This window comes from Rhipicephalus microplus, chromosome 2 (genome assembly GCF_043290135.1).
Source record: "Rhipicephalus microplus isolate Deutch F79 chromosome 2, USDA_Rmic, whole genome shotgun sequence".
In the NCBI taxonomy this organism is placed as follows: Eukaryota; Metazoa; Arthropoda; class Arachnida; order Ixodida; family Ixodidae; genus Rhipicephalus; species Rhipicephalus microplus.
The window spans coordinates 245,816,123-245,843,082 of record NC_134701.1 but is presented as its reverse complement, the minus strand read 5'-3'; the positions used below and the strand labels follow the sequence as shown (position 1 = coordinate 245,843,082).

Here is a 26,960-nt window from a genome sequence, read left to right as displayed (position 1 = left end):
TTATAGAGGTGTAACATGCTTTCTGAGCGACGGATAGATTGATGTTTGAAAAGAAAAAAATCACAAGTAAAAGTCGAAGAGAGGCTCTGACGCGACGGCGTTGCGGAGTTGCGCGTGAAGCGGCTCGGGGCCGGAGTGGTGGAGCCCCAGTTTCGATTCTTGTGGGTGCCACCCCCGGTTTCCCAGGGTTCCTGTCAAGTTTGTCCTGCTGCGGTGGCATCCCAAGGACAACCGAGGGAAGCACCACCAACCGGATTTACCATGGTGAGTCGACGATGTAAACAATGATGCCGGCGGTTCCATCGCGACCGACGCGCCGAACTTCTCTCACCGGGACAAGTATATTATTAGTTCCCTTCGTTCGTGCGTGTCTGAATCAAGGTTGTATGGACAGGTCATGCACTAAAAGGCTTTTTGTACACCTTCAAAATGAGCCAACAGCTAGAGATTACAGTCTACTCCATGTAAAATTGATACTCATGAAATTTATTTCAGGAATTTAAAAATACCTCCTAAAGCACTAAAACAAAGCTGTAGCTTCCTGATTTTGGAAAAAATAGTAGGATGTTTTAAACTTAGGCAATACATACAATCGGCAGCCGATGTTTTTTCATAATTGTCGCCATAACGCAAAATATTGTGGTTGCATAATGCTGCTGTTTATGGAAGGTCGCCTGGCTGTCTAGGACGTGTAATTCCACAACTTAATCTTCTCTGCGTCTTGGCAGGCTACCCACGCCTATCTTGATGCGCATGTTCCTACGCTACATGCAGGTTTGCAGTGACTAGCGTATGATGACACACGTCATCGTTGTTAATTCGTGCACGTAATTGCAAACGACGGGTGAAACCGTGAAATATGCGTCTGAAGATTGAAGCCTTTGATATTCTCATTGTTGTTGGAACGTCGCATTACATTTATTGCTCTGATCGCTGCGTCAAAGACTTGCTTTGCTTTGGCGGCTACGTGCTTTTAGAGCTTCTGTCGCATTTTGGCTTCAAGCTTCTCACTCTCCTTTTTTTCTGCACTTTTTGTACAAATGACTTTTTGCCTCTTGTAGGTGAGCCATACTTACAATTGCACACCACTTCGAGTAACTGATGCGTGATTATCAGCATTCGCCAGTGTGTCCAGTAAGAATGCCGTTGTCAAGTACTCCGGCACATGACTACCCGACAGTGCGGGGTGATATCCAATTGAAACGCCGTTGCGCGCGCGAATTCAAAACCATGTGAACATGTCAAGCGTTCCTTAAAAAGGCCATACTTTGGCATTTTGATAACTAGCTTACGTGTATTTGCGCACCCAAAATCACAATTTTATTTTTTAGTCACACCGTAGAGAAGAATCCCGGAATAACTTTAACCATTCATGTTTCTTCAAAGTGCCCCTGAGTCGGAGTACACAGGTGTTCTTGCCATTTCATCACTATGAGGGGGCAGCCGCCATGGCCGGGGTTTAGGCTCATGTCCTCGCGCTTAGCCGTACAAGACCATAGCGGCTCAGCTATCACCACGTGTTCACCTGGTTCCGTTATGTGGTGGCCGCCGAGCGCAATTTTCGTCTTTTTTTTGTTTTTTGATGCTCGAATATATACAAACGTTTCTTTGTTCTTGCCTTTCAGGGTCGCAGAGGCGCAGACCAATGTTGCCCTGGTCTCCAGGGTTCATGTCAGGTCTGCCCCGCTGCGGTCGCCTCACAAACTCAACAACAGGCTCCTCCACCAGGGATACCTATGGTAAGGCTAGCCCACATCATCTACTATCTGCTATTATCTGTTTTTACGTTTCGTGTGTGTTCTCTGGTCGTGAAACGTCTACGAATTTGGCCACTTCCAGTTCATCTGTTTTAAGCACGCTCAACAGTTAGGAAACCTCTCGGTTTCAGCCGAAACATTGTCCTGCATAGTGTCGGAATGCAGTATAGTAATGCTCGGCAGAAGCGTATGGAGCTTCTAATATATTCGTTATTGTGCGTATACATTAGTGCTTGCACTATTCTGAAAGCCAGTTATGCAAGCACGACCTAAACTGGAGACTCTTGTCCTGCACAAATTTTCCAGAACATGGCAGTACTAAAGCTACATTCTGAGTTCCTAACTTTTTTGTCATTCTGTTAGCTTTAGACCAAGACATCCAGCCGTTCCTCTCCATGAATTAGGTCTTGAGATTTCCGAATGCTGATCGTTTATAGTTTTCGGACTTGCATAACGTCAAGCGTGCTTCAGTGACAGAATGGTGTCCCTGAAGAAGATTATGCTGATTTCAATGGTACCACTTTCTCTCTAGACGAAAGAGGCTGAACGGCTTAGTGCTCGTGCGTGGTAAACTTCACGTCGTTTCTGTCGTTGACGGTTTTCCAACTACTAGATCATTTAACATAAAATGCGCACATTTTCTACGTACTTGCGGTTCAGTGGTTCGCTATGAACGGGTCCTATCATGCACAAAGTGTATTTTCTTCTCGAATGACAAGCTGATCTTTTTTTAGGCGTGTTTTCAAACTATCTTTTTTTCAAAATTTAGAAAACCTATGAATTATAAAGAAGCGTACTGCCCCACAGAGAGCGTTAAACAACAAAAGAAAAAAACACAGGCTAACACGAGAAGACGTAAACGCTTGGGAAACATGCCACGCTGAGTATAAGCCATGTGTGTTCTATCGAGAACTCTGACAAAAACGAAGACTGAGTGCCACGATGGCGCTAGCTTTCCGAAAACGCGGTCTCGTTGGCTTTCTCTCGAATGATCGCATTGCGTACCTGAAAACAACTGAAAAAGACACAAAATACAACGAAAGCTGTATTTATTTTTTGCTTAAACAGTTGGTGTCACCCGGCACTTACGTTTCTCCGCACTACCAGCTTCAGTTTTATTCGGGCCTACAGGCATATGTATCATGTGTGTATATTTTGAGTGTTTTTTCTTAATATACCTTCAAAATTTAGTGTTGGTTACAATATGTTAAACATCCTGTGTGTCATGTCTTGAGGCGTGTGTCTAATGTGGTGTTTACTTTGCTGTGTTGGGGATGAAAAGACATGGCCTTCTTTTTTCTTTTGCCACACATAGAATCACAAAGTCAGGGAGCCTTATAGGACTATGGTGGTTATGCCGAGCAGGAACTGTCACATAACCGGCTGCCACGTAAGAATATGTTTTCCGCGAATTCCTTGTGTAAACCACTTCTGCTTTCACACGCCGAGTGATGCCGAGCACCGCCAGCTAGCCACCTTCACCGCACTGCCGCTTCTATGGCACGCACTGCTTTGGCTTTTATTCAATGGCACATTTCTCGTTTACCGTTTTATGTCCTTCGATTTCACCTCTTTTCTTACTCATTATTTGGGACACACGGAATCACAGGTCCAATATAATGCGTTTCTTATGGTAGAATGGTAAGTAAAAGATTGCATCTAACGAAATGTGCTGAATTTCTACCAAACAGCAATGCCACAGACCTAAACGCGAGCAAGCATACTTTTGCCGAAATACTTTTGCGTTCAGTTTAGCTAAAGGACACACCAGTCTTACTTCAATAAAGGACCAAGTCTATACTTGCGCGTGCAAAAGCACGCTGAAAAGCAGTTTACATACACGGCCTGTTTTTAGCTTCATTCCATAAAAGCGTGCATCTCTTGTTAAGATATTTCTAACACGTTGTCTTTAAACAGAAGATGGCAGGATGTCACTGGAACTGCTACCCTCTTCGTTTACGTATTTTCGGAGTCACCACTTGTGAGAGGACAAATGTACACTGGTTCTGTCTAGTGAAGAACAGTGTGTCCTGATAGTCAAGCCAATGCTCTATTTTTAATCGCTGGGCTGCACTTCGGAGAAAACGCATAAAGTCTCTGTCAAAACGCATAAATTCTCTAACTGAATGAATGATTTCACCAACTGGTTTATCAATAATTGTCGGCCAAACCTGAAATTGACTACATGTGTGTGTGAGTCTTGGTATGCGCGGTTGCGTGCGTGCGTGCATGCGTGCGTGTGTGCGTGCGTCCGTACGTGTGTGTGTGTGTGGGTGCGTGCGTGTGTGTGTGTGTGTGTGTGTGTGTGTGTGTGTGTGTGTGTGTGTGTGTGTGTGTGTGTGTGTGTGTGTGTGTGTGTGTGTGTGTGTGTGTGTGTGTGTGTGTGTGCGAGAGAGGCTGTGAGAGAGAGCATATAGCTGCAGGGTAGTAGCTTGACCGCATGATACGACTGTTTCAGGTGATGCATTCTTTACAGGCAGCACGAAAGTGGGTATGTGAGCGTAGAATGCATTCGCTTTGAACCATACAGTAACTGAGTGAGTGAGTGTGTGTGAGTGAGAGAGAGTGTGTGTGAAAAAGTGCGTGTAAATGCAGGGTTGTAGCTTGGCCGCATAATATGACTGTTCCAGGTGATGCATCCTTTACAGGCAGAACAAAAGTGGGTATGTGAGCATAGAGCGCATTCGCTTTGACCCAGTGAATGAGTGAGTGAGTGAGCGTGAGAGAGAAAAAAAAGAGTGCATGTAGGTGCAGGGTAGTGTCTCTGCCGCATAATACGACTGTTTTAGGTGGTAAATCCTCCACAGGCGAAACAAAAGTGAATGCATGAGCGTAGAGAGCATTCGCTTTGACCTAGTGAGTGACATAGTGTGTTTGTGAAAGAGGGAGAGAGAGAAAAAGTGTGTAGGTGCATGTTAGTAGTAGCTTTGCCACATAATACAACTGTTTCAGCTGGTGCATTTTTTACAGAGAGAACAAAAGTATGTACGTGACTCTTAGAGCATTGAACCGGATAAGTGAGTGAGTGAGTTAGAAAAAGAGTGCATATAGGTACACGGTAGTAGCTCTGCCGCATAAAACTACTGTTTCAGGTGGTGCATCCTTTACAGGCAGAACAAAAGTGGGTACGTGAGCGTAGAGAGCATTCGCTTTGACCTAGTGAGTCAGTGTGTCTGTGAAAGAGGAAGAGAGAGAAAGGGAGAGCGTGTAGGTGCATGTTATCAGCTTTGTCACATAAAACGACTGTTTCAGGTGGTGCAATTTTTACAGGTAGAACAAAAGTATGTACGTGCCTCTTAGAGCATTGAACTGGATAAGTGAGTGAGTGAGTGAATGAGAAAAAGAGTGCATATAGGTGCAAGGTAGTAGCTCTGCAGCATGAAATGTAAAATGCCTGTTTGGGTGGTGCATTCTTTACAGGCAGAACAAAAGTGGGTACGTGAGCGAAGGGAGCATTGCCTTAGACCTAGTGAGTCAGATAGTGTGTCTGTGAAAGAGGAAGAGAGAGAGAGCGTGTAGGTGCATGTTAGTAACTTTGTCACATAATACGACTGTTGCAGTTGATGCATACTTTACAGGCAGAGCAAAAGTGGGTATGTGAGCTTAGAGCGCATTCGCCTTGACCCAGTGAATGAGTGAGTGAGTGAGTGAGTGAGTGTGAGAGAGAGAAAAAAAGAGTGCATGTAGGTGCAGGGTAGTATCTCTGCCGCATAATACGACTGTTTCAGGTGGTGCATTCTCCACAGGCAGAACAAAAGTGAATACATGATCGTAGAGAGCATTCGCTTTGACCTAGTGAGTGAGTTAGTGTGTTTGTGAAAGAGGGAGAGAGAGAAAAAAGCGTGTAGGTGCATGTTGTAGCTTTGCCACATAATACGACTGTTTTGGCTGGTGCATTTTTTTACAGACAGAACAAAATTATGTACGTGACTCTTAGAGCATTGAATGGATAAGTGAGTGAGTGAGTGAGTGAGAAAAAGAGTGCGTATAGGTGCAGGGTAGTAGCTCTGCCGCATAAATTGACTGTTTCAAGTGGTGCATTCTTTCCAGGCAGAACAACAGTGTGTACTTGAGCGTAGAGAGCATTCGCTTTGACCTAGTGAGTCAGCTAGTGTGTCTGTACAAGAGGAAGAGAGAGAGCGCGTAGGTGCATGTTGGTAGCTTTGTCATATAGTACGACTGTTTCAGGTGGGGCATTCTTTACAGGCAGAACAAAAGTGTGTACGTGACTCTCAGAGCATTGAACCGGATAAGTGAGTGAGTGAGTGAGTGAGTGTGTGAAAGAGAGAGAGAGAAAAGTGCGTATAGGTACAAGGTAGTAGCTCTGCCCTATAAAACTACTGTTTCAGGTGGTGCATTTTTTACAGCCAGAACAAAAGTGGGGTACGTCAGCGTAGAGAGCATTCGCTTTGACCTAGTGAGTCAGTTAGTGTGTCTGTGAAAGAGGAAGAGAGAGAGAGAGAGCGTGTCGGTGCATGTTAGTAGCTTTGTCACATAATACGACTGTTTCAGGTGGAGCATTCTTTACAGGCAGAACAAAAGTGTGTACGTGACTCTCAGAGCATTGTACCGGATAAGTGAGTAAGTGAGTGTGAGAGAGAGAGAAAAAGTGTATATAGGTACAGGGCAGTAGCTCTGCCGCATAAACCTACTGTTTCAGGTGGTGCATCCTTTACAAGCAGAACAAAAGTGGGTACGTGAGCGTAGAGAGCATATTCTTTGACCCAGTGAGTAAGTTAGTGTGTCTGTGAAAGAGGAAGAGAAAGAGAACGTGTAGGTGTATGTTAGTAGCTTTGTCACATAATACGACTGTTTCAGGTGGGGCATTTTTTACAGGCAGAACAAAAGTTAGTACGTGGCTCTGAAAGCATTGAACCAAATCAGTGAGTGAGTGAGTGAGTGAGTGAGTGAGTGAGTGAGAAGTTGAAGGTGACTGGGTGTGGGTGTGCGATTCCGAGCCGGCATTTTCTGTCGATCTACCTTATGTCAATGCGTGGCTCTGACATGCAAGTACTTTAAGAGACCAGTGTTAAGAGCCAAACTCAATTATCGAGCCAACACTTGAAGGCAGAGAAAGGAGACGTAGTGTGTAATTCAATATCTTACCTGAGAAAGTAGTTAGTATCTATCATCCTAATTCAAAACTATCTTTATCTTTACGCAAGCAAGCTTCTGTTGGAAAACGACTGAAAACAGACGTGTGTGTCTGACGTTCTTATGCACACAGGCAGTGAACAGAAAATAAGATACTACTAATTCAATGCATTTATTTGTAAGTCCTGTGGCCCCAAATGTTGACCCTAATAGGTTGCACAAAGCAGTTGGTAGCGCTTATGTATCACGCAAATTGTGAAGATTATTGAGCGACAATGCGAATGTACGTTTGAAGCAATATTTGGATGTGTGCGGCCGTTACAATTTATATTCTGAAGAGTATCATCCCGTTTCTATAGTTTGTAACAATATTCGAAAGAATTCTATAATTTTCTTTGCCATTGCACTTACGATTAATAAAACTCGCTTGAAGAGAAATGCCACATAAGAGCAACAACGTTACCAATCTAGGTCAGCACCTCCTTGGTTCAATGTTTACCTTAATTCGGCAAAATCGCTCCTCTTGCCAATTCCGATTAACTAGGAATATAACGAGACTCCCGCACACTTTTTCGCTCTACGAAACAGAAAATGTTCAGCCAACTGGCATGATTCAACAAACAGTTGCACACGTTACAGGTAAAACAGCCAGCATGCGAAACACGTGTAGGTCTAAAAAACGCAGATTGTAGGAGCGAACACTTGCTCAAAGTGTGGCATCACGTGGGTCGGTTCTCTCCGGAGTAAATTGCAATGACATGACAGAGAGGCAATAGCTTTGCATGAAAGGATCTAGCTAATGCGATGGCCTCCTTGCCTAGCCCCGTAGTAAGTAAATACGTGTCGTTGCCTTTTGAAATGAGGTTCACAGAGATAGAAGCATTACAACATGAAGTTAGGCCTCTTTACAACGTGAAGGCGTTGCAGCCGGTCGTTTGCTAAGGCACAAGCACAGAATGTACTAAATAGTACGATGAGAAGAGTCATGCAGCAAAAAAAGAAGTGATGAGGGGACCTGCGTAGTAAAGTGGAGAAAACGAGTAGGAAAGTGACCGTAAGGGACCTGTCAAAAGAGAAATGTAGACAGTCTCGTGCGTTGCCAGTAAACTGCCGATAAAATCAGATACTATTTTATTACTTTCTGTGTTCTCCTGCGTTGTTTGTATTATTTTATTTAGGAAACAACCTAGGCAGCTATTTATTTTTGAATTATAGCAGTCCTATACAGTTAACTATTCCCACACCTGCAAGTTTTTTACTGTTTCTTTTTGTTTAAAGACAATAATTAGTTCTGTTCTCAATCATAATCAACTTAGCCTTCATGAAATTATTTCCGGTTCTTGCTTCTTTGTTACGTCAGCCCTTCCGCTCCAGCGAAACAAAAGTTACTGCAACTTCGGAAGAAATGCCAGTGTATCTTATTGATGAAACAATGAGAGTCATGGGGTGCCTTCGGCTGGGCGTGTTCTATCATAATAAAGCTACAAAAGACGATTTGCTCCAGTGGGACTTCTAAGTGTTCTTCAGTTAGTGTTTAGGGAGGCCTAATTGGATTTGCTTGCAAACGCGCTGTCAAGAAATCAATGATATCTTTTTTGTTCAGCAGAATCAAAATTGCTACGCAAACAGGCATGCCAGAATGGCCCGTGAAGCTTCATCACTGCTGTGTGGCGCCGCCAAGTGATCTCGTTTGAGAAGATGAATGCGTTCGTCTTACCTAGATACTTGTCCGTACAACCCAGAAATTTGGGTTTGCCTTCTAATTTCTGACATACTGCATTTTGCGAGCATTAAATAAGAGAAAAAGGCACACCAATTTGGCTTTTTTTTAAGTTGTACTGATACTTGGGCGAGGTGATGTGAATGTATTGTTTAAAAAAATGGCGCCCCAATGTAGACAAAAGAATTGTTTTAAACACATGATGCCTGTGTTCGTGTGGTTAAAAAGTCTTTTCTTCTTTTTCGTTGCCCCTTTTTCTTAACCGATGCTGTCTTTTTTAACCATTGCAGTGCCTGCCGACAGTTTCTGTACGTCCTAAGTCTTGTCAATGAGAATTCATGCACCTCATAGCAGAAAAAGTGTGCTGGTGGCATCACGTTGCACTTCTTTGATCTTCGGTACTTTTCATGCCTGTCGAAACGTTAGGCCTACCACTCCACTACATCTTCGCTGCATCTCACAATAACTTATCATCTGCGAAGCGGAATAACAGTCCCCTTATATGCATTTTTTTATTTCAGCAAATAGTCTGCCCACATTCAAACACACCCATACTCACACGGTGACGCAGGCTGCGCAGCCGCTATTTTGTAATGTGATCAAGAGATGCCCCAGAGGCTAACAGGGAAAACACAGGAGCGTACCTTAGTCCCCTGGGCGTATTTTTCGTCCTCCCTAATTGAAGACTTGGATCCTCGCGCGGTAGCGTTAGAACATCCTCTATGTATCTAGAAAGCAGAAAGACAAACTAGAGCATAGGGGAGCACTGGAAGGGGGTCCTTAACGAGAATTCACTAATGCGACGAGATTTCTATGCGTGGTGTACATGTAGGATGCCGCCCAGACGACCACAGTCGCCTCTGTACGGGCCGGTGCGAGCCGGATGATGTTTTCGGCCAATTAAGGATGCCGTGCGAGACCTATTGGCTATGCATCCCACTGGGATCATTTCCGATTGACGTAAGCATCGTAGTTAGTGTGACGGATGCCACGTCCCATCGTAAAACGATGTCGTGACCAATCGGCCCATGAATCATTCGCGACGCAGAACCATTAAGAGTAAAGTAAACTTATCTTGGTATTATAGTGAATGGTAATCTTTACTCTGCTCTTATCAAGATCTCGGGATAGATAAGGAATACGACTATGTAAGTACTTGTGATCGCTTACTTCACTGCCCAGAGAAGCCGGAAACGCTCTGAATTGCAGGGACTGCTTAGTGGACTTTTTTTACGGGGGGATGCATATGAGCACGTGCGTCAAAGTGGTAGCGCGTGCGTGTGTGTTGGCCTAAGTGACCATCGCCTGAATTACGTAACACAGGCCAGAAAGAAGAAAAACAGTAACTCGACTAAAAATATTAAACGCAACGTTCGCTGCATATAACTATTTCTCGCACATTTATCTAATCTCTCATTCCTGTTTCTGCTTCTCTACTAGAGGTTAGCAAATCATTAAACTCAGTGACTGCCCTGGGTAAAGGAATGCCTATCACGCGAACGTATTCAGAGGTCTAGTGAAGAACAGTAATGGTGGAAAATGATGTTGACGTGGTTGGTATGACTCAATTCTAGGCTTCACACATCGTGATTCGAAAGGAAGGTTGTTTTTTTTTTTTATGAAGCGTAACGATTGCACGTTTACCCAAACAGAATTTTACCTACATATAATCCTTCAATATAGCTAGCTTTTACAATCTAGAAGATGTAGTTTTACAGCAGATGTTGCAGTATACAGGACTTCGACTGCTCGATTGAAGGAACAAGAAGCTGGTTCCTACACTGAAATCTGTCGACTCCTCTAACCGGGATGAAATAGACGTACAGAATGTGAATTTCAGTAGATTCTTCAAAGAATGCCGTGAGTTTTTAGATTGTTATGGTGTACAAGCGTGGTATGCCTCTGTAACCTAAGTCATTCGTGAAACATACAGCAGCTTGGTCGCACAATTTTAACGCCCCGCTGTTATTCCAAACACTCTTCTACAATGCTTCAAAGGGACGAAATAAATTATTCAGCGAAAAAAAGTTGTCACGCATTTCCAGGCAAGCCACACGGAGTGGTTTTTCACTCTTACACAAAATTATCAGCAGCATTTGGGTGCAGCAAACGCCCACATGCGTCGCTAGCGTCTTTCAGCAGCATAGATGCTGGGTCACTCAACATTATTATTTAAAAACAAGCACATCCTGGGTGCTTTTTTGCAAAATCCAGTATTCATATATGTCGAAAGAAAACAAATAAAAGTACCCCTTCAATGTCAATGAGAGCTCCTTTGTAAAACTGAGACTCACTATGATCAGCGGAGCAGAGGTGTGCTGACATGAAAGGGTCACTTTTCCTTTTTTTTTTTTCTGCCCCATCAGCTTCATTGGGATGCAATGCGACAACTCTCTGAAGAGAACTAGAACACTCGCCAGAACATTCTACAGCACGTAGAACCGGTGGAGCGAATCGCGAATACCGTTTCAACACGACGAGATGGAAATGCCCAAGTCCCGTCTCATTTTTGTTTCGCAACGTACACGCTTTCCCAGCTAAAGCCATTTTTGCCCTTCTTGTTACCTTGTCTTTTTACTGTCTCTCGTTACACAGCTGCAAAGCACACACGCCACGTCTGACTGCATCGCGTTGACTCTCTAAATTGTGAAGCTCATGAATTCGAAAGCAGCTAGTACTGCCAGTGTGCCTCGTTCCATGCCTTTTTTGAACGCAAAACAAATAAATGTGATAAGAGAGAGCGGGGCTCCTGGGAAGAGGGGGTGAGAGATTGCGGAGAAAACGAGAGAAGGCATTTGCTTTTTTTTTTTTTCGGTGGTGTGACGCCGAGCATGCTGGAAAACGGAACCGACACCGATTCGAGAAAACAAGCCCGATGTGCGAAGAAACGAATGTGCATTCATGATTACGAGGTGGATTCTTGTTTCAAGAAAGCTCGTGTTGCATCTCATAGAGACAGGTGAAACGCGCTTGCGATTCGACCAAAAAAATATAAGTCTGGCATTGCAATCTGAAGCCTTGAAAGAAGTTTTTGTAGAAAGAAGGCAAAGGGAAAAACATATCCCAGCCCCCTGTGCAGCCCACTTGAACAACATATTGCATCTTAGAAATGCGAAGAAAGTTCCAAGGCTGTTCTTTGCAGCCAACATTTATGTTTATTTAGCGATCCTGTCGAAATATCTTGTATGTGACCGAGCACCTCGTAGATTTGTTTGGATTCTCGTTCCCGTGGCCATGTTGGGAAACTCGGAGTTTTATTACCTACTCCACTAACCGGCCCCGCGGAGTGGAACCGAAAAACGGCCACTAAACAAGCAAGCGCCGAGTCTTATGATTTCCATGCAATGGGTACCGCGCCTCGCAACGCAAGCTTCGCGTTATACGACAAACAAGTTTCCAAAAGTGATTTCGATGCTTGCGTAGTCAAATATCGTGGACTGATAATTACGAACAATCAGAATGTCAATGCTGCAGGCTTACAGAAACAGCGCCAGAACCTTCTAAAGGGTGTCCTACTGCTGACGAAAACTTGCGAGGTTTTTGTGTTCGCGAGAGTTTTTCACCAGCTTCCAGGTGCTTTCTATAATAACACGCCCAATGCCACTATCGTCTGCCGTTTCCTCTTTGGAACAGTACTCACCCAAGAATGTTCTTGTCACAACCGTTGCTTGAGCTTGTGCGGTTCCATAGTTCTTGTCACAACTGCCACTCGATCTCGTGTGGCTTCATTCCACATATTTCTTGGTAACAAAAAAGAAATACCAAAATGAACTGAAATTTTTGATAGGCGTGTGAATCTTTCAATGCACCAATCCAGCTGTTTTCATGCATAAGGGTCAACTGTATCACTGTTTTCAAGTATTTAATTATATCAAAAGGTGATGCCCATAATGACTATACCTAATTTGATCCGTACAATAATCTATAGAGTTGTAAACAGTAGTCTATAGAGTGGAAGGAAATATGATCGGCGAGAAGAACAAAATGCTTATTGCCACGTTCGTGGCTTGCTAATTTCGCATTTAGGTATCGTCGGGACCTGAAATTTGCAAAGTGCACAGCGCACGCTATAGCTTTTGACCTATACGGTGACACTACAGTGTTGTTGTACTTTATTCATTTCACAGCAGCTAAGTTCAGTGAAGCTTTGTGTCCGCTTCAACGACGTAGTTGTCCCAATGAATACAATGCACTGCGTACCTTTGTACTACAAGATGCATTATATGAATGTGACGAAATCAGCTTAATTTCCTTAATGTTATAGTGTTCTAATTCAGCCCACACTGTGGATGGTGTAACCTGAAGGCCAAAGCTATCTGAAGTAAAGTAGTTATGTCCTCGGCTTGATCGATTCGTACATTCGCGCCAGAATCATGCGCTAAGTTCACAAAACGCTTCGTTGCCGTTGGCCAGCTCCCCTCGCTAACTACATGTGCAGAGTCAAGATTGGCTGAAATTGTTTCCTACAGAGACGCTATAGTGAAAAATATTTTTTCTTCTCAGTAAACCACTCTTTCACAACACCAGGAACACCACGCTTGCGGCGAAGAGCCGCTTGGTAAGCGAGAAAGTGCGCCTGAAAAAAAAAAAAAAGAGTGTGGTGACACCATCGTGAAGCTCGCGCGACTCGCTACAATATTGGCGCGACTCGCCAGAACAACGTTGGCTCTAGCAGATGACGTCACAATCAGTGACGTCGTCTACTAGAGCCAATGTTGTTTCTCATTCATAAAAACAAAGTGCATTGTTTTCTGAAGAAGCGAAAGACTTTACCTGTCACTCTTGACTTATAAAGTTCCAAAAAATTTTGTTGGGTGAATGTAAAAAAAGGCAAAAAGAAAATTTGAGGTCCATCATGTCACCATCGCACATTTCGGCGAGAAATTAAAACTTTCCACGTTGATTTTCTCGTGTTTTGGAACGCCTACAATACTGACATTGGCGCACTACGGTTTTTAGAGTGAAATAATCTGCATAAACTAATTTACTACTTGACATTAGTGTTCTTTAATGAACAAATCCAACGTTTAATGCTTATTTAAATACTGACTGTGTTGGAACAGTGGTGGTCACTACATATCTAGCAACCACTTACGCAGCTGGACAACGTATCGCTTGGCTTATTTGGGTACGCACCGCAGCACAAGCAGCCTTTACTCACGCTTTCTCGAACATGCCACTGCTGTCGCATGTGCTGCCTAGTGTTTGAAGCTGTGTGACAAGGTGCTATTGCATCAGCGTGTGCTTTTTCAAGTTTTCTGTACCTAGAAGTATTGTTGTCGCGATGATTTCTAGGGACACCAATAAACTTTTAAATATAGAGACCTAAAAACAAAGTAACAGAAAGCTATAAAAAACGTTTAGTTAACTGGCGCTTCACAAAGTGGGCATAAAAACTTAATTTGGCCTAAATGCTATTTTACATGGGGAAGTCTGAAAAAATCTTTTCTTGTTCATTTATTTGTAACAAAATAACTGTGCGATACCAAACCCTTCTTACTGCATGGTGCAAAAAATATTGGTTTCTGGGTATGATTCTTTAGCGTTATCTGAAGTTGTGCCTAAGAGGATACTTGAAGCCTGACGAATAAAGTGTTTAAAGTATTGAAGTCTGACGAATAAAGTGAATAAAGAATAAATTATTAGAATAAAGTGTTCTAATAAAGTGTTCTAATGCTAAAGTACTTCTAATGCTTTTGCAGCTCACTAATACTCTTACTCTTGCTCTTCTCTCTTTCCCTCAACCCTCCTTACAAATTCTTTGTTTTATTTTTGTAATTTTATTGCATGCGCGACATTCTTTATTTCGGTTTACATTCGTTATTAATCCTTACCACCTTTCACTGCCTTCCGACCCCGGTGCCCGGTTTGTTTCTTGCTTTCGAACATCCCCTCACCCGTTGCCTCCGAATTCGGTCCCCGCCCCCGCAGGAAGTACGTCTCAAAATGGTTGACCCCAAAGGATTCAGCAAATCCTCGACTCTGGAGAACACCGTCAACGGCGCGCCGGACATCGAGGCAGCGTTTTGCAAGAACCCCAACAAATTATTTGGCGTCAGCCCTTCCGATATCGACAAGTACTCCCGAGTGGTGTTCCCCGTTTGCTTCGTCTGTTTCAACCTCATGTACTGGATCATTTACCTGCACATCAGCGACGTTCTGCCGGACGATGTCGGCGACGACTAGTGCACGCCCCGCCCGCTGCGCGGCGCTGCCGTCGGCGGTGTTCGTGCGCGCGTGCGCGCATGGTTCTCCGCTTCCGAGAGAGGAAATAGGTCGCCGCTCGTCCTCCTCCTCCCGCTCTTCTGAGAGAAGTGTGGGAGAAGCGGCAGCAGCAAACATGGCCCCCCGGATCACCAACTAGCCGCGAAACGTCGCAGTATATGAAGCTAAAAACAGCAACAAAAACGGTTAACAAAATTCGGCCAGCACCACCTCCCCCATCCGTGTGGCGGTTCCGAAGGCTTTCGGGCCCCGCTGGGGAGCCCAGCCAAGGCCGCGGAGGCGCGAGCACGGCGCGTCTCTCCTTTCGTCTCGAGTAGTACAGCCTCACAGTTTAGTTCGTTTTGTGAAGTCGCTCTCGCCGGTGGGCGTAACAGGTGTGTCGTTCGTTTTTTTTTTTCGTTTTTTTTTTTTCTAGCCACGACTCACTGAGAAGCCCGCTGTGACGAGCGCACTCGACTGTCCTTTCAATATGCAAAAAAAAAGAGTGCCGAATTAAATGAAGAAAACAACACAATGGCAGCATTACGTGTCCTGGAGACCAGACGTAGTATACAAAGCTCTGTCTGCAACTTAGCGTGTTTATTCGCTCGCCGATGATTGGTCGTTCGATTGAGAAAGCCAGTCACAATAGGTTCTGAGCGAATATGGCCACCCGCAATGTCGAAACATATATGTATACACACATACATCGACACCACGCCACGTGTCGTCAGGGTAATGACCGTAACATTCTCCGTCCACGGCAGCTGCATCACGAAAGGCTGCGCGCAGCGACGCTCGTGCACCTCGGCGACGCTGGCTGGGCTCACTAGAATCGCCTTTCTAGCTATTTGATTCTTCTTCCTTTATCTCTTTCTTTATCTCTTTCTCTATCCGCTTTCGTTCGCTGTGTGCACTGCCTGTCCTCGGCGTCCGCGTGGCGTCTGGCCGACTTCGAGGGGCTCTATTGCCAACGCTCGCTCATCGGCCGGGCATCACTGTCGAGAGTGTAAGGGAGGACAGGGCGCGCACGTGTCGTATACTCCGCTTACATTTCTTTTTCCTTACTCTCTTTCTTTTCTTTTGAAATCGCATCTGGTTCACAATTGTGGAGAATGTTTTCATCCAAATCAAAGACAAAAAGGGGGAAAAATGCAACAAGAAACGAACTACAACACTGACGAGTCTAAGCCTAAATAACCGACCGCCTGACAACGGTGATCGCGTTACACGCTACTAGCGAGCGGACCATTGTCCCCCGTAACGAAACACGAAAAAAAGTCGAAATAAAAAGGAAATCGAAATAGACCGCGACACACTCACTCGCTAACAATGGTCAGGATGAGATGAAATCGTTTCGAATTTTCGGCCGAATTGCGATGTGATTCCGCGTTCACGTTTTAAACGTGATGACACGTTCGAAAGACTGTATTTAAAATAGAGCGGAAATATTTCCCATGACGTCGAACTCCGCATCGTGCGAGGCACAAAGCTTGTTCATATTTTGAAATAGAGACAGAGCCGGAAGATGTTTGTAAGCGCGGATGGCTGATAACGTAACCCACGCAATTTTCGCTTCGACGTGTGAAACATTGGCTATACGCATAAGACGTGACAAAATGCCAAGTACCGCAGAGATGCAGAGATTGAAGAAAATGCACAGCTGTTGAAATCTAATTGACCATACACAAGGCACGAAATCAGTAAATTGAAAGTTAAGTGGTCTCCAACAGCTATGTTAGAGAAGTTGGTGTGCGCAGCTGCCATCAAGGTTCATGAGACCGGCAGTTCGCTCGACAAACGTTCAATAATACCCCGCACTGTAGTGTTTTGCGCTTGTGCTTTCCAGGTACGATGACATTATAAAACGCGTTATCAGGCAGGGTTTCTGCTTTCAACATGCGGTAAGCACCGGAGTTTTGTCATTCGGGTGCCCTAGGGTGACATCTTTAGCTTGTTCACGGTTCCACTGGAATTTTCCCTTAACAAAGCCTTCATAACTTTAATATGCAGATTGGTGCACGCGTGGGAAAATAGGTAACAGTTTGCAAGTTCAGTATGGCATTCGCGGACTCTATACTTCCGTGCTTACATCGGTCAATCTCAGAGCAAGTTGAACTCGCTAGCAGTACGTAGCCGTGAAGAACCAAATGGAGAAATGATTAATGTCCCAAAGTATAAGATTGACCAGGATCGACAATAGATCTCAAACTATAGTGTACAGAGACATCCGGGGCCTCATGAATGTATCCACGCAAACTTTCACTCAGAAAGCCATACTCCACAAATGGACTTGCCGGTTGCTGTCGTCACTATAGATGCTACCCAAGAATGCCACGCGCTGCATGGCCGGAAGTCCCTGAACTGTGCGTCGTGGGCTGCGCCAGCTTAAATTTTATCTCAGATGTGATCGGCTAGGCGCTTCTTCGTAGTGAGGTTGTTAACTAAACGTTCACGTTCATGTATATCTTTCTGTCTTGATTTATCCGAACTTGTTGCACGTCCCACGCATGTATTGCCATACCGCAGACATCCCAAGTATCTTTCATCTGGTTAACCCGTCGTTGTTGTAAAGTAATGTAGTAGTTGATGCTTTCACGCCACTGTTCGGAACCCATCACGGGTAAATAAAAATAGAAGGCGATCTTGCAGAAAAGACGGCTTCGTAAGTTAAAAAAAAAAGGACGTTATATGCTATGCGCGATACAACATCGAGTATGTATACTTGTTGTGCGTCGGTTGTGAGCTCCACTTGTTGCTCGTTCCCGTTCTAAGCAGGTGTCCACCTCGTAAAACAAAAAGTACGTCTTATCAGTTGTCGTCACTTCTCCAAAAAAACTGTTCTCGTTTTGTTTGTGTGCGCCGTTACTCCTCTTGCAATTTTTCGATGGCATGTATGAATAAAACAATGCTCGAGAGAAGAGAAGCGGAGGTGAATGCGGTAGAACGACCAGGTCGAACGCGACTTATCTCGTGAGTCGCGCACGTAACGTGAAAGGTCGCGCTCTCTTCTGTACATTGGTCGTAATCTTAGTCTCTCGCGGATTGTCTGTTACAACTACGTTTGTCTTCTACCACTTGCGTCTTATTCCGAACTATGTCAAGCTCCACTTTCCTGCATGATTCGCCGACTTCTCGTCTCTGATAGGCTCAGAGCGCGGTCACTCCCTATCTGATCGGCTCGGAATGAAATGGAATGGAATGGAATAGAACTTCATTTCAGTCCTGCAGGACGCGCTTAGCGCGTGGCAGGCGTCTCCCACGTAGGGACCGACAGGGAGTATGGTGGCCGCTTCGGAACGCTGATGTGGTGAATTTTAGTCAGCGCCTCAAGAAGGTGCCGGTTTTCAAAAATGCACTCTTTGTCAATACCATCTAATATGACCACATGAAGGAGAAAAAAAGTAATGCAGAGGAAGAAACCTTCCTGGTTGTTGACTGGGCCTTACAATGTCAAAAGTCCAGTGCGAAAGCCTAGCAGGAGAGGCGGCACCGCTTTGTCTGTCGCTTAGATTCCCCACGATTCTTTCTTTTTTTTTTGAATTTTATTTGTTCAAAGAGTCACCGGGAACGAATGCGAACCTCATCACTTCTACTTCATTTATCCAGCTTAACCTCAAAAAGCCAAGTTGAAAAAGCGTTCACCTTTCGCGAATGTATCTGTGTGTCGTCGCACCTCCGCGCGGGTCGTAGGAGTAGATGCCGTCCTTTTAGCGAAAGAGAGAACTCGTCTCTCTCACTCTGTCTCCATTGTGTAGTGTGTTTTACACAAGAATGATGCCTCACTGGCGGGCCATTTGCGTACTCAATGTGACCTGTTCGACTGAGCCGGCTTCGCTGTTGGGCAGACCGCCCTCCGAGGCGGAAACCACGTGGGGCGGCGGCGAGTTCGTTGCTTGTTGCGAAAGCCGGTCTATATACGCACACGCTCGTGCCGCTGCTCGGAGCTGTATAACCCTCGGTGATAATCGTCGATGTCGTGTCTTGTGATGGAAGTTCAATGGCACGTGACAACCCTCCCCCGTTTCTTGATGCGTGAGCGCAATGTGTAGTCTCGTTAGCTCGCTATCCCGGGCCGACTTTTTGTGCAGGTCCATCTATGTTTACGCCCCGCACCAAGAATCAAAATGAACAGGTTGAACACCTCATGCAGCTTATGTGTTATCGTTCACCCGTTTGCAAGCTGCTATATAGGCAAAAGTTGTTTCAGGCTCTATTTAGCGTCTTCAACTTGTTCCCGCACGTCCATGCTGGTGTTTTTTTTGTTGTTGTTGCTGTTTGTTGTTCGTAGTGGGATTGTTCAATTCAGACGCATATTTCAGCGTGCAGTTGGTATGTTGATGGTGACCGGCAGAAGGAATGTCGATGCACCTTTAGCATGTCAAGTATGCGCAATGGTGAGCTCCGGTTTTGAGCGTTGATTCCTTTTCAATAGATATAACTGAAGGACAGACGCTCAAGGTAATTCGCCTTCCTCGTTGAATTTGTCATCTCGGCAGATGAGAGCTTTTCGGCTTGCTGAGTTGGAGCAAGGAAATCACTCACCACTTTGTACATAATACATCTCAGAGGCGTTACGGAGAAGAGCGGGTGTGTAAAGAGTTTGTCTGTTACTACGCGCGGCTCCTCTGCGGCGAATTGCTGCAAGCAACACCTTTCTGGAAAGTTTAATCTCATGTAAATGAAGATAATTGAATTCTTCTCGTACTCTAGCACCACACTTCTTCCTACAATTGAAAGCTCACGACTACGCTTTATTGTTGTCAATCGCAGGAAGTTATCGGCAGGTGTTAGCAGTATCCGAGTAATAATTGATTCTTTCGGGTGTTGTCTCTTGGTTTTAAGGAATTCTTCATATTGAATACGGCCTCGGAGATCCCTAGCTCAAGGTAAACGTGCACTATTATACATGAAACATCATTCATATCTCGTTCTGAATTAGGGAAAGAACTACACCAACTGTTGAATTTGTCCGCAGGAAAACGCACCTTCGTAAAACACTACCGAGTGCTATCATTCCTCGCGACAGTCTCTAAGGCTCCTTCGTGTTTCCACAAATTGAAGAATGGTCCTCTCATCAAAAAGAATTGTTGAAAGCTTATCACGAGAAAAAAACGCTGTTTGTTATTCTTGCAGTGATGTCGATCGAAGCTAGCCAGCCTTTGGGGGAATTGTCTGCTCTATTATCCTCTGTTCGTGGATAACCTTGTCCTTACGATGTTCACTGTAGCGAAGAATTGTGTATTTCTAGGTGCTTGCCCGCTCGCGCGGTGTCTTGCAGTACACATATAAAAGATCAAAAGTCCTGTCGCTCCTCCACTTGTTCTGTGAGTGACTTGGAGCTATTCGGGTTGGAGCGTTCGTGTAGGGCTTCTTCAGAGTGCGCGTGTTCATTTTGCCTGGAATGCAAGGCCCCGCCCCCGTGTTAGCAGTATGAATGTGCGAATGAGTGATCGTTTTCTGTGTACGTATTGTTCATAAAATGACGGTTGCTGACGACAGTATCGTGTTGTAACTTCAGAGGACACCTTTAAAAAAAAAGGCAAACACAACCGCCAAATAAAATGGTGGTGTTTGTGAACATCCCTGTAATACGTGTAATGCAATCCCTGGGTAGGTGTTTTTTTTAGGGATTTTTATTTCTTCATTTGTAAACTTTCATAATCACGAGCTTTTGGTTGCTGCTCTGACATCGTGACAAAATTAAGTGCATGACATAAAGCGCTAAACTCTGCAATCGATTATCTTCGCTTTTTCCTGTTGTTCTTATGCGTAATTATCGGCCCCTATTAAAGCTCTGATGTCATGTTTTAGTTTGTGTGGGAACCCTACAAGATAAAAAATATTTCTATGGTTAATACACTTCTTTCAATAAAGGGTGAAGTTATCTAATCTAAAACATTCTGTAATGAGCCGAAATGTACCCGCCGAAAATGAAACATTGATTCTTCATTCAATGAAATATTTCTTTATCGAAACGAAAATAATGAAACGTTCTCTATATACAGTTGAATTTCTTCGACATTAGAATCTGTTCAATCTGTTCGTGGAGTGACGCAGCGAATTCACACCGGCTGAACGCTGTGCATTGTCTGCATTGTCTATGTATCCACTAATTATACTTATCAGCTATATAAAGGCTAAATATGGATGTTCAAATTAAAGAGGTACTCACATTTCTAGATATTCCTGCAGGAGCCGATAGAAGCATTGAAAGAAGTCGATATGCGTTCAATGCTTGCGTTTTCTAACTTAAATCAAAAGTCGTCGATCCTTGTTCTATTGTACGGGAGGGTACACAAAACCAAAACCGATATAATAATGCGAAAGAGCAGCCTGTGTAAGAAAATGAATTAACTTTTCTTTTCTGCATTGAGTTGTTTTGATTCTGTGTTTTCTGGAAAATCAAACTCATCTCCATGGGCCAGGCTATCGTTGGTAACCAAACTCTGGCGCCCTCTTATGAACTCCAATGTAATAGATATAGATATCCTCTGATATGCCAGCGCAATGTACCTGAATTATTTTTCGCGAACGTTTACGTAGACACGAGTATCTGTTAAACGTGTGCATGCCAACTACGCTTTGTGTCTCTATCTCGCCTTACCCTACCGGGTCAAAGATTCCGCTTTACCCTATATCTCTTTCTTTCGATCTCTGTATAGGATACCCTGGACGGAAGTAAGCGCCCCCTGTAAAAACAATTGAGAGAAAGTGAAAAGCTACGATGAAGTGAAGTAAGCACGGACACGGCCGCAGTAACAAGTAATGACGCACCACGTTGTACGATGCTCAATCTCTGGGACCGTGGCCATGCAGTGTGTGGTTGATCACGATTACTTATCTTTGATGTAATTGAGAGCAAATCTCAGCCTAAACTTTCCTCCGAGTTCGCGACAACAACACTTTTCTCGAGGGACATTTATTACGCCGAAATTGGAGATGCGTTCGAATATTTAACAGCATATTTGACGTCGCTAGCTGATGGCGGCATGGTTCGAGACTCGAGCGAATATAGGTTTTGTGAACTGTGGACGTTAACGGATGAACCGTTTACTACAAGAATGCGCCCGAAAGTTTCGCCAGCATGTCCTTTTCACAGATGTCTGTACCATATGACGATCTAGCTGGGTGCAAGGGAATCGTTACATTCCGGCAATTGAGACGAGGTGGATATCTGCAGCGAGCTCTAATTCCTATTTCACGAACAAGTGTATTGTGAACAAGCCTGTGGTGAGCGACGTCATGGGAAGTTTTGAAAAAACAAGAACAAAAGACTTCCGTTACCCTGACCTGAGCGAAAGCGTGCCTCTTCCTTCGAGATCGGGTATACGACCATCGTACCGATAGGAAAAATAACAGAAAAAAAACAAAGGCATGAAAACGACCAACTTATGCTTACGTCTCTACTGAGCTTCCCGAAGCCTTTTGCGATTACGTTCGTCATTATTTCGAACGCGCGTTACGTTTTTGCAGGAACGTCACGTCGGGTGGCTGTCGATGATGACGACGACTTCCCCATTCCCCAAAGGGTACAGGGCCGAGTCAAGGAACGCCGCGCCGAGAGCTTCCGTTCGAATTTCGTCGACTTAGTTGGCGACGGAACGTCGCACTTGCTATATATCCTATACCGAGTGCCACATTTCGGGGCACCTGTCTCACGTTTCTTCGCTCGGCGGTCTTGTGTTTTCAAAGTCGTCTTCTTACTTTTCTCCCTCCTTTGGATCGAGGCGCTGCGGGCAGTGACGCATGAGAAATCGTGTCGCGAAATCGCGAAACGCATTGCGCCGCACCCACATCACCCCCCAACCCTTGCACAGTTGTGTGCGCAACAGGCGCGTCCCCGCGTCGAGCACGCCTGCCGTCGAGCACGCCCCTTAACGGCAGACGTTCGAATCAAAGAAGCACGCCTAGATTGCAGAAGTTGCGCTCCGCCACTTTTACACAAGCGGAGCGTGTCTGCAGGTCTGTAGGTGGTGTGCCGCGGCAGCTGTGCAACTTCTGCGGTTCGGGGTCTCGGGTATCTGTCGCGGGGCTCCTCTGTAAATCTCTGTGGCAGGTCTCCCGCCATTTTCGGGAGCGTCCAACCGCGCCAGGTCCTCGGTCGCCAAATCTGGCGACGTGTCGTGCTGAGCGAGGCGCCGTGCGTTGCCGCGCTGAGCCCGCTACTTCACGGTCGTCGCGGTAGTTCACAGCGCACTCACTCGTTCAACCCGACGCGCGCGACCTCACAGAGCCGTCGCACACCACCTCAGACTTCGCGGGCTTTCTTTTTCTCCCCCGTACTATTCACTACCCGCGTAGCTCAGTTCAGGCCAGCCAACAGTACAGTAAGCGTAACGCAGTTTTATCGACGCTTTTCACGAGTCAATCCCGGCGCCTCACTCGGAGGCGCCACCATCTGAGGCAAGACAACTACCCACAAAGATACAGAGAGAATATATATATATTATATATGTATACTTAACCCCCGACTACTTAGGTAAGCAGGGAGACTCGCACACGTACACCCCACACACGACACAGCTGAAAACAACCGATTCTCTCTCTTTTTTTTTTCATTTCATGTACATAAAAGTGCTTACAAACTTCGTGTATATAATCACAAAACATTACTCTGTTAGGCCTAGTGATCCTTTTTATAAGTGCATGACAAAGTGCATGGGCGAATTCTCTCTAGGCATGAAGGCCATACAGGGCGTGAGAGACATCCGATGTACATAGAGACTATTAAACTACACACCGGTGTGCACGGGACGCACTCTTTAGTACATCCTTCCTCCCGCGTCGTTGCGTCCTTGCGTCTTCCAGCGAGCCCGATCTAAGCTTTCCAATGCCAGGCGGTGCTGCACACTGGACTCATCACCCGACCGGCCGCGCAACCAGATGGCGGACTCCCCATGTCCAGCTGTCGGGTGGGCCCTCCTCTATCCTCTAGGCCGGCGCTACTTCCTCCGTACGTCTTCAATGCAGCTTTTCTTTTATTTACCTCAAACGTCGCAGTCCCATGCAGCGTGACCGACTGCGGTCCCTGCAAGACTCTTAGATGTCCCTGTCTTGTGCCGACTGGTGTGCTTGTGAAGTTTTAACCGCCCTTGTAGGAAGTAAGCACGCGACTTGCCGACGTGGGGTCGTCATGTAAGATAATCTCAAAGCTAGCGGGCTTCCCGCCTCCTCCTCTCGCTGCTTTCTGTCTCGTGTATGTGCTCGTGCTGCCGAACCTTTCCTTAAGCCTCGACTCCCCGTTGGTAGTTCCCGTCCCAATCTTTCTCTCTCACGCTCTCTCTTTCTCTCGCATGCACTTCGAGAAACCCTTTCTTCCCGAACATCGTGACCGTGAGTGGCTCTCTCCCAGGCCGCTCTCCACGACAGAAGTATTTGCTCAGATTTGTGTCCCGTCGTTAGTCGCACCGACTGCTTCGCTGGTTCCATCATGTATTCTGACTCGTACAAACCGAGAAGGCGCAGAAGGATCAAGAGATAATAAAAAACAATGGTCGAGGGAGGGAACCGAGACGTTGAAGCGAGAGCACAATTTACCGCGCAGTTCTGCACGTGCGTAATCGAGTAGGTTAAAAAAAACTCGTCCTCCTTGTTAGCGCTTTGTAACCAATATGGTGGCGCAGCAGCAGCAGCGTCCACATAGGGAAGACTTAGCCGTGTCACGTCCTTGACGACGAACTGTTCACCCAGCAACACCCCGATGACGAGTGTGTGTCTTTTTATCGGGGTGGAAGCATTGCGTTTGCGTTTCTCTTTTTTTGCGTCTTGTATAGCGTTACGCTCACTTCCGTCGTAGGAAGCAGAGCCACCCGCCGGGGAATAAACATGTTACTCGACAAAACCGTTGTGCAGCCAAAGCCGTTTCCTGTTCTGTGGTGAATTGTTACGCGCAATGTGTCACGTTCTTTTTGTTCAATCTTCTCCTCTTTCAGAGGATGTTCTGTCTTCTCTGTTAACAAGTGTGCCGTGGTGGGACAATTTTCACCTGTTTGTCTCTGAGAGTGTTTTTTTTTTCAGTGTTGCGAAGGCGTGGCTGTTGGCCGATTACCATGTACGTGTGACTTGAAGGGTAGACAACCGTGTTTCTTGGGTGCTTCCCGGTGTAATGCAGGTTTTCGGACGTGGGAAGTGGTTGTGTGTTATGTGGGCACACTTATATGCATTGTTTCATTTACAAACGCTGTCATCTGGGTGTACTTGCCACTCTTTTTGTCACTCTGGTTCTTGTTTGTTTTACAGTTCATCAACAGCTCGTCACTTTCCCTATACCGAAGTGTCTCAGTTAGTTGGTCTTGTTTAGTGATCCTCACTTTAAACTTAGAAAAACACAAGCCACTCATAGCAATGGTGCTGCATTTGTCAAACCTCTAGTCCACTACAGGGGAAATGAAATTATCTCCCTGCATACGCTGTTAAGTCAGTTCTCAGGCTATGTACCACGTTGCGAACAATATTACTGCGCTAGTTTGTTCATTTTTTTTTGTCGTAGTTGTCCTTTAGGTAGTGGTTCGTGAACAGTTTTTGACGGCAATAAGACGTTCCCTTCATTTCAAGTACATGAATTCTGTTGAGGTGCTTCAATTGGCATTCTCTTCCACCTAATGTTCACCTTATCAATAAACTATCGCGCATTTTCTCACTGCTTGAGAAAGTATACTATTACACACATCACTTGCCGCCGTTCAATTTTTCTAATGCGTTTCACGTCTGTGTCGCGTCAAGGCTTTGCTACTCGTTTCTTTCTCTAGTCATGGGCTCCGCACGCACTTTAGTCACTCTTATCTCTCTAGTCGTCTGGCTTTAAAGTTACTCTCTGAGAACATCCGCTAACACATATGAGACGAGACCATTGAAAAAAAGAGAGAAATAGTATACCTTAGTCTTTTTAGCACTGTTACCCACAGCACAAGATAATGTTTCGGTGCTTGATTAACGTGTTTTCGTGCACGTCAATTATTCCCGCTTCTACTCCTTAGGAGAACGAGACGTCAGCGCAGGCATTTAGAGGCTACGTTTTCTCCAGTTGTTGCCAATCGAACAAAGCAAAAATAAGCACCTTGCGTGTCAGAAGATAACGTTCGTTGATCGCTCATTCTCGGCCAGTCCACTGTTGAGATGCTTGTGTTTGACTGCAGGCCTGAAAAAAAGAATCTGACGCAATCAAGCTTTCTCCTTCGCCAGCGTAGGCATCTAGGTAAACGCACATGGCAGGAACGTTCCCTGTTAATGCGTGTTTTAAAAAGCAAACTAACGTGTTGTGTGTCTTGAGGGAATCGTTGAGGTATGTATGAATAGGCAGTGCTTGGCATTGTGGACTTGTAACCCAAACGTCGCGCAGGATCCCTTTTTTGCAGGCCTGCAGTGATGTAGCTCCAACATGAAAAAAATATGTGAATGCAGTCGACTTCGAGAAACTAATAAGCATTGTTCATTGACATGTTAGGCTGTTCATTTCATCCAAGGGTTTAGCAGGTTACAGAAACAGCACTGCTTGGACTTGCATAATCTCCTTCTTTAAGACACTTCTTTTTATCTTGTACTTGTGTTTATAGGCTCAATCATTGTGATGAGTACATATTCTGTCTGGACACACTACACAGCCCAGGTATTTTGGTGTTCATTCTTCAGATATACCCGAAGTTGCCGCGCTATACCTATTTAGGGATGAAAAAAGAATAACCTGTCTTTTTTGCGGCTCTTCACTGGACTTCTTTGTCGCGCGTACAACGGCTCAAGTTTCTTACTACTTAGGGAAATACACTTTTGTTGGACTAAGCTGTTTTAGGCGAATATGTTTCATACGAGAGTGCTGAAATAAAACGCTGATTACACAACCGACCGTGCTGACGCCTGCTCAATTCTGTTTCTATTCAAACCTGATCTTTAAGTCCCTGCACAAAGCCATCACTTTTTTCAGTTAGCAATTTAAGCAACACTGATATTTCAGTTTGTTGTGACACTTAGGTGTAGCAGTCATAAATTTATATTGTTGCTCTTCCTAATTTGATATTCTGTAGCATTGCTTCGTATGCGTACTTCGTATTCTTGAACCGAAGTAGGTTTCTTTTTGAATTCAATAATTTCAGTTGTGATCAGATCAAAACTCTCCGTATGGAGTGGATTTGTCGAACCTCCAGTGAAAAAGGTAAATAATCATTTTTGGCGTGTTACATCCTAAAATC

The 26,960-nt window shown here is 45.0% G+C and overlaps 1 protein-coding gene across 5 annotated transcripts in view; it reads left to right on the top strand.

Moving 5' to 3' along the window:
• Rdl (Resistant to dieldrin) overlaps positions 1 to 26,616 on the top strand; it is a 252,567-nt gene extending 225,951 nt beyond the window's left edge. For 2 of the 5 annotated variants that reach the window (XM_075878445.1, XM_075878442.1), the window contains exons 8-11: positions 187 to 264; positions 1,626 to 1,739; positions 3,073 to 3,147; positions 14,503 to 26,616. In XM_075878445.1, coding sequence (XP_075734560.1) covers positions 187 to 264; positions 1,626 to 1,739; positions 3,073 to 3,147; positions 14,503 to 14,757 — 522 coding nt within the window. In that variant the 3' untranslated portion in view covers positions 14,758 to 26,616. The remainder of the gene's footprint in view (positions 1 to 186; positions 265 to 1,625; positions 1,740 to 3,072; positions 3,148 to 14,502) is intronic. The other 3 variants (XM_075878453.1, XM_075878448.1, XM_075878459.1) reach the window with 2 other exon arrangements.
• The last annotated feature ends 344 nt before the right edge of the window (positions 26,617 to 26,960 follow it).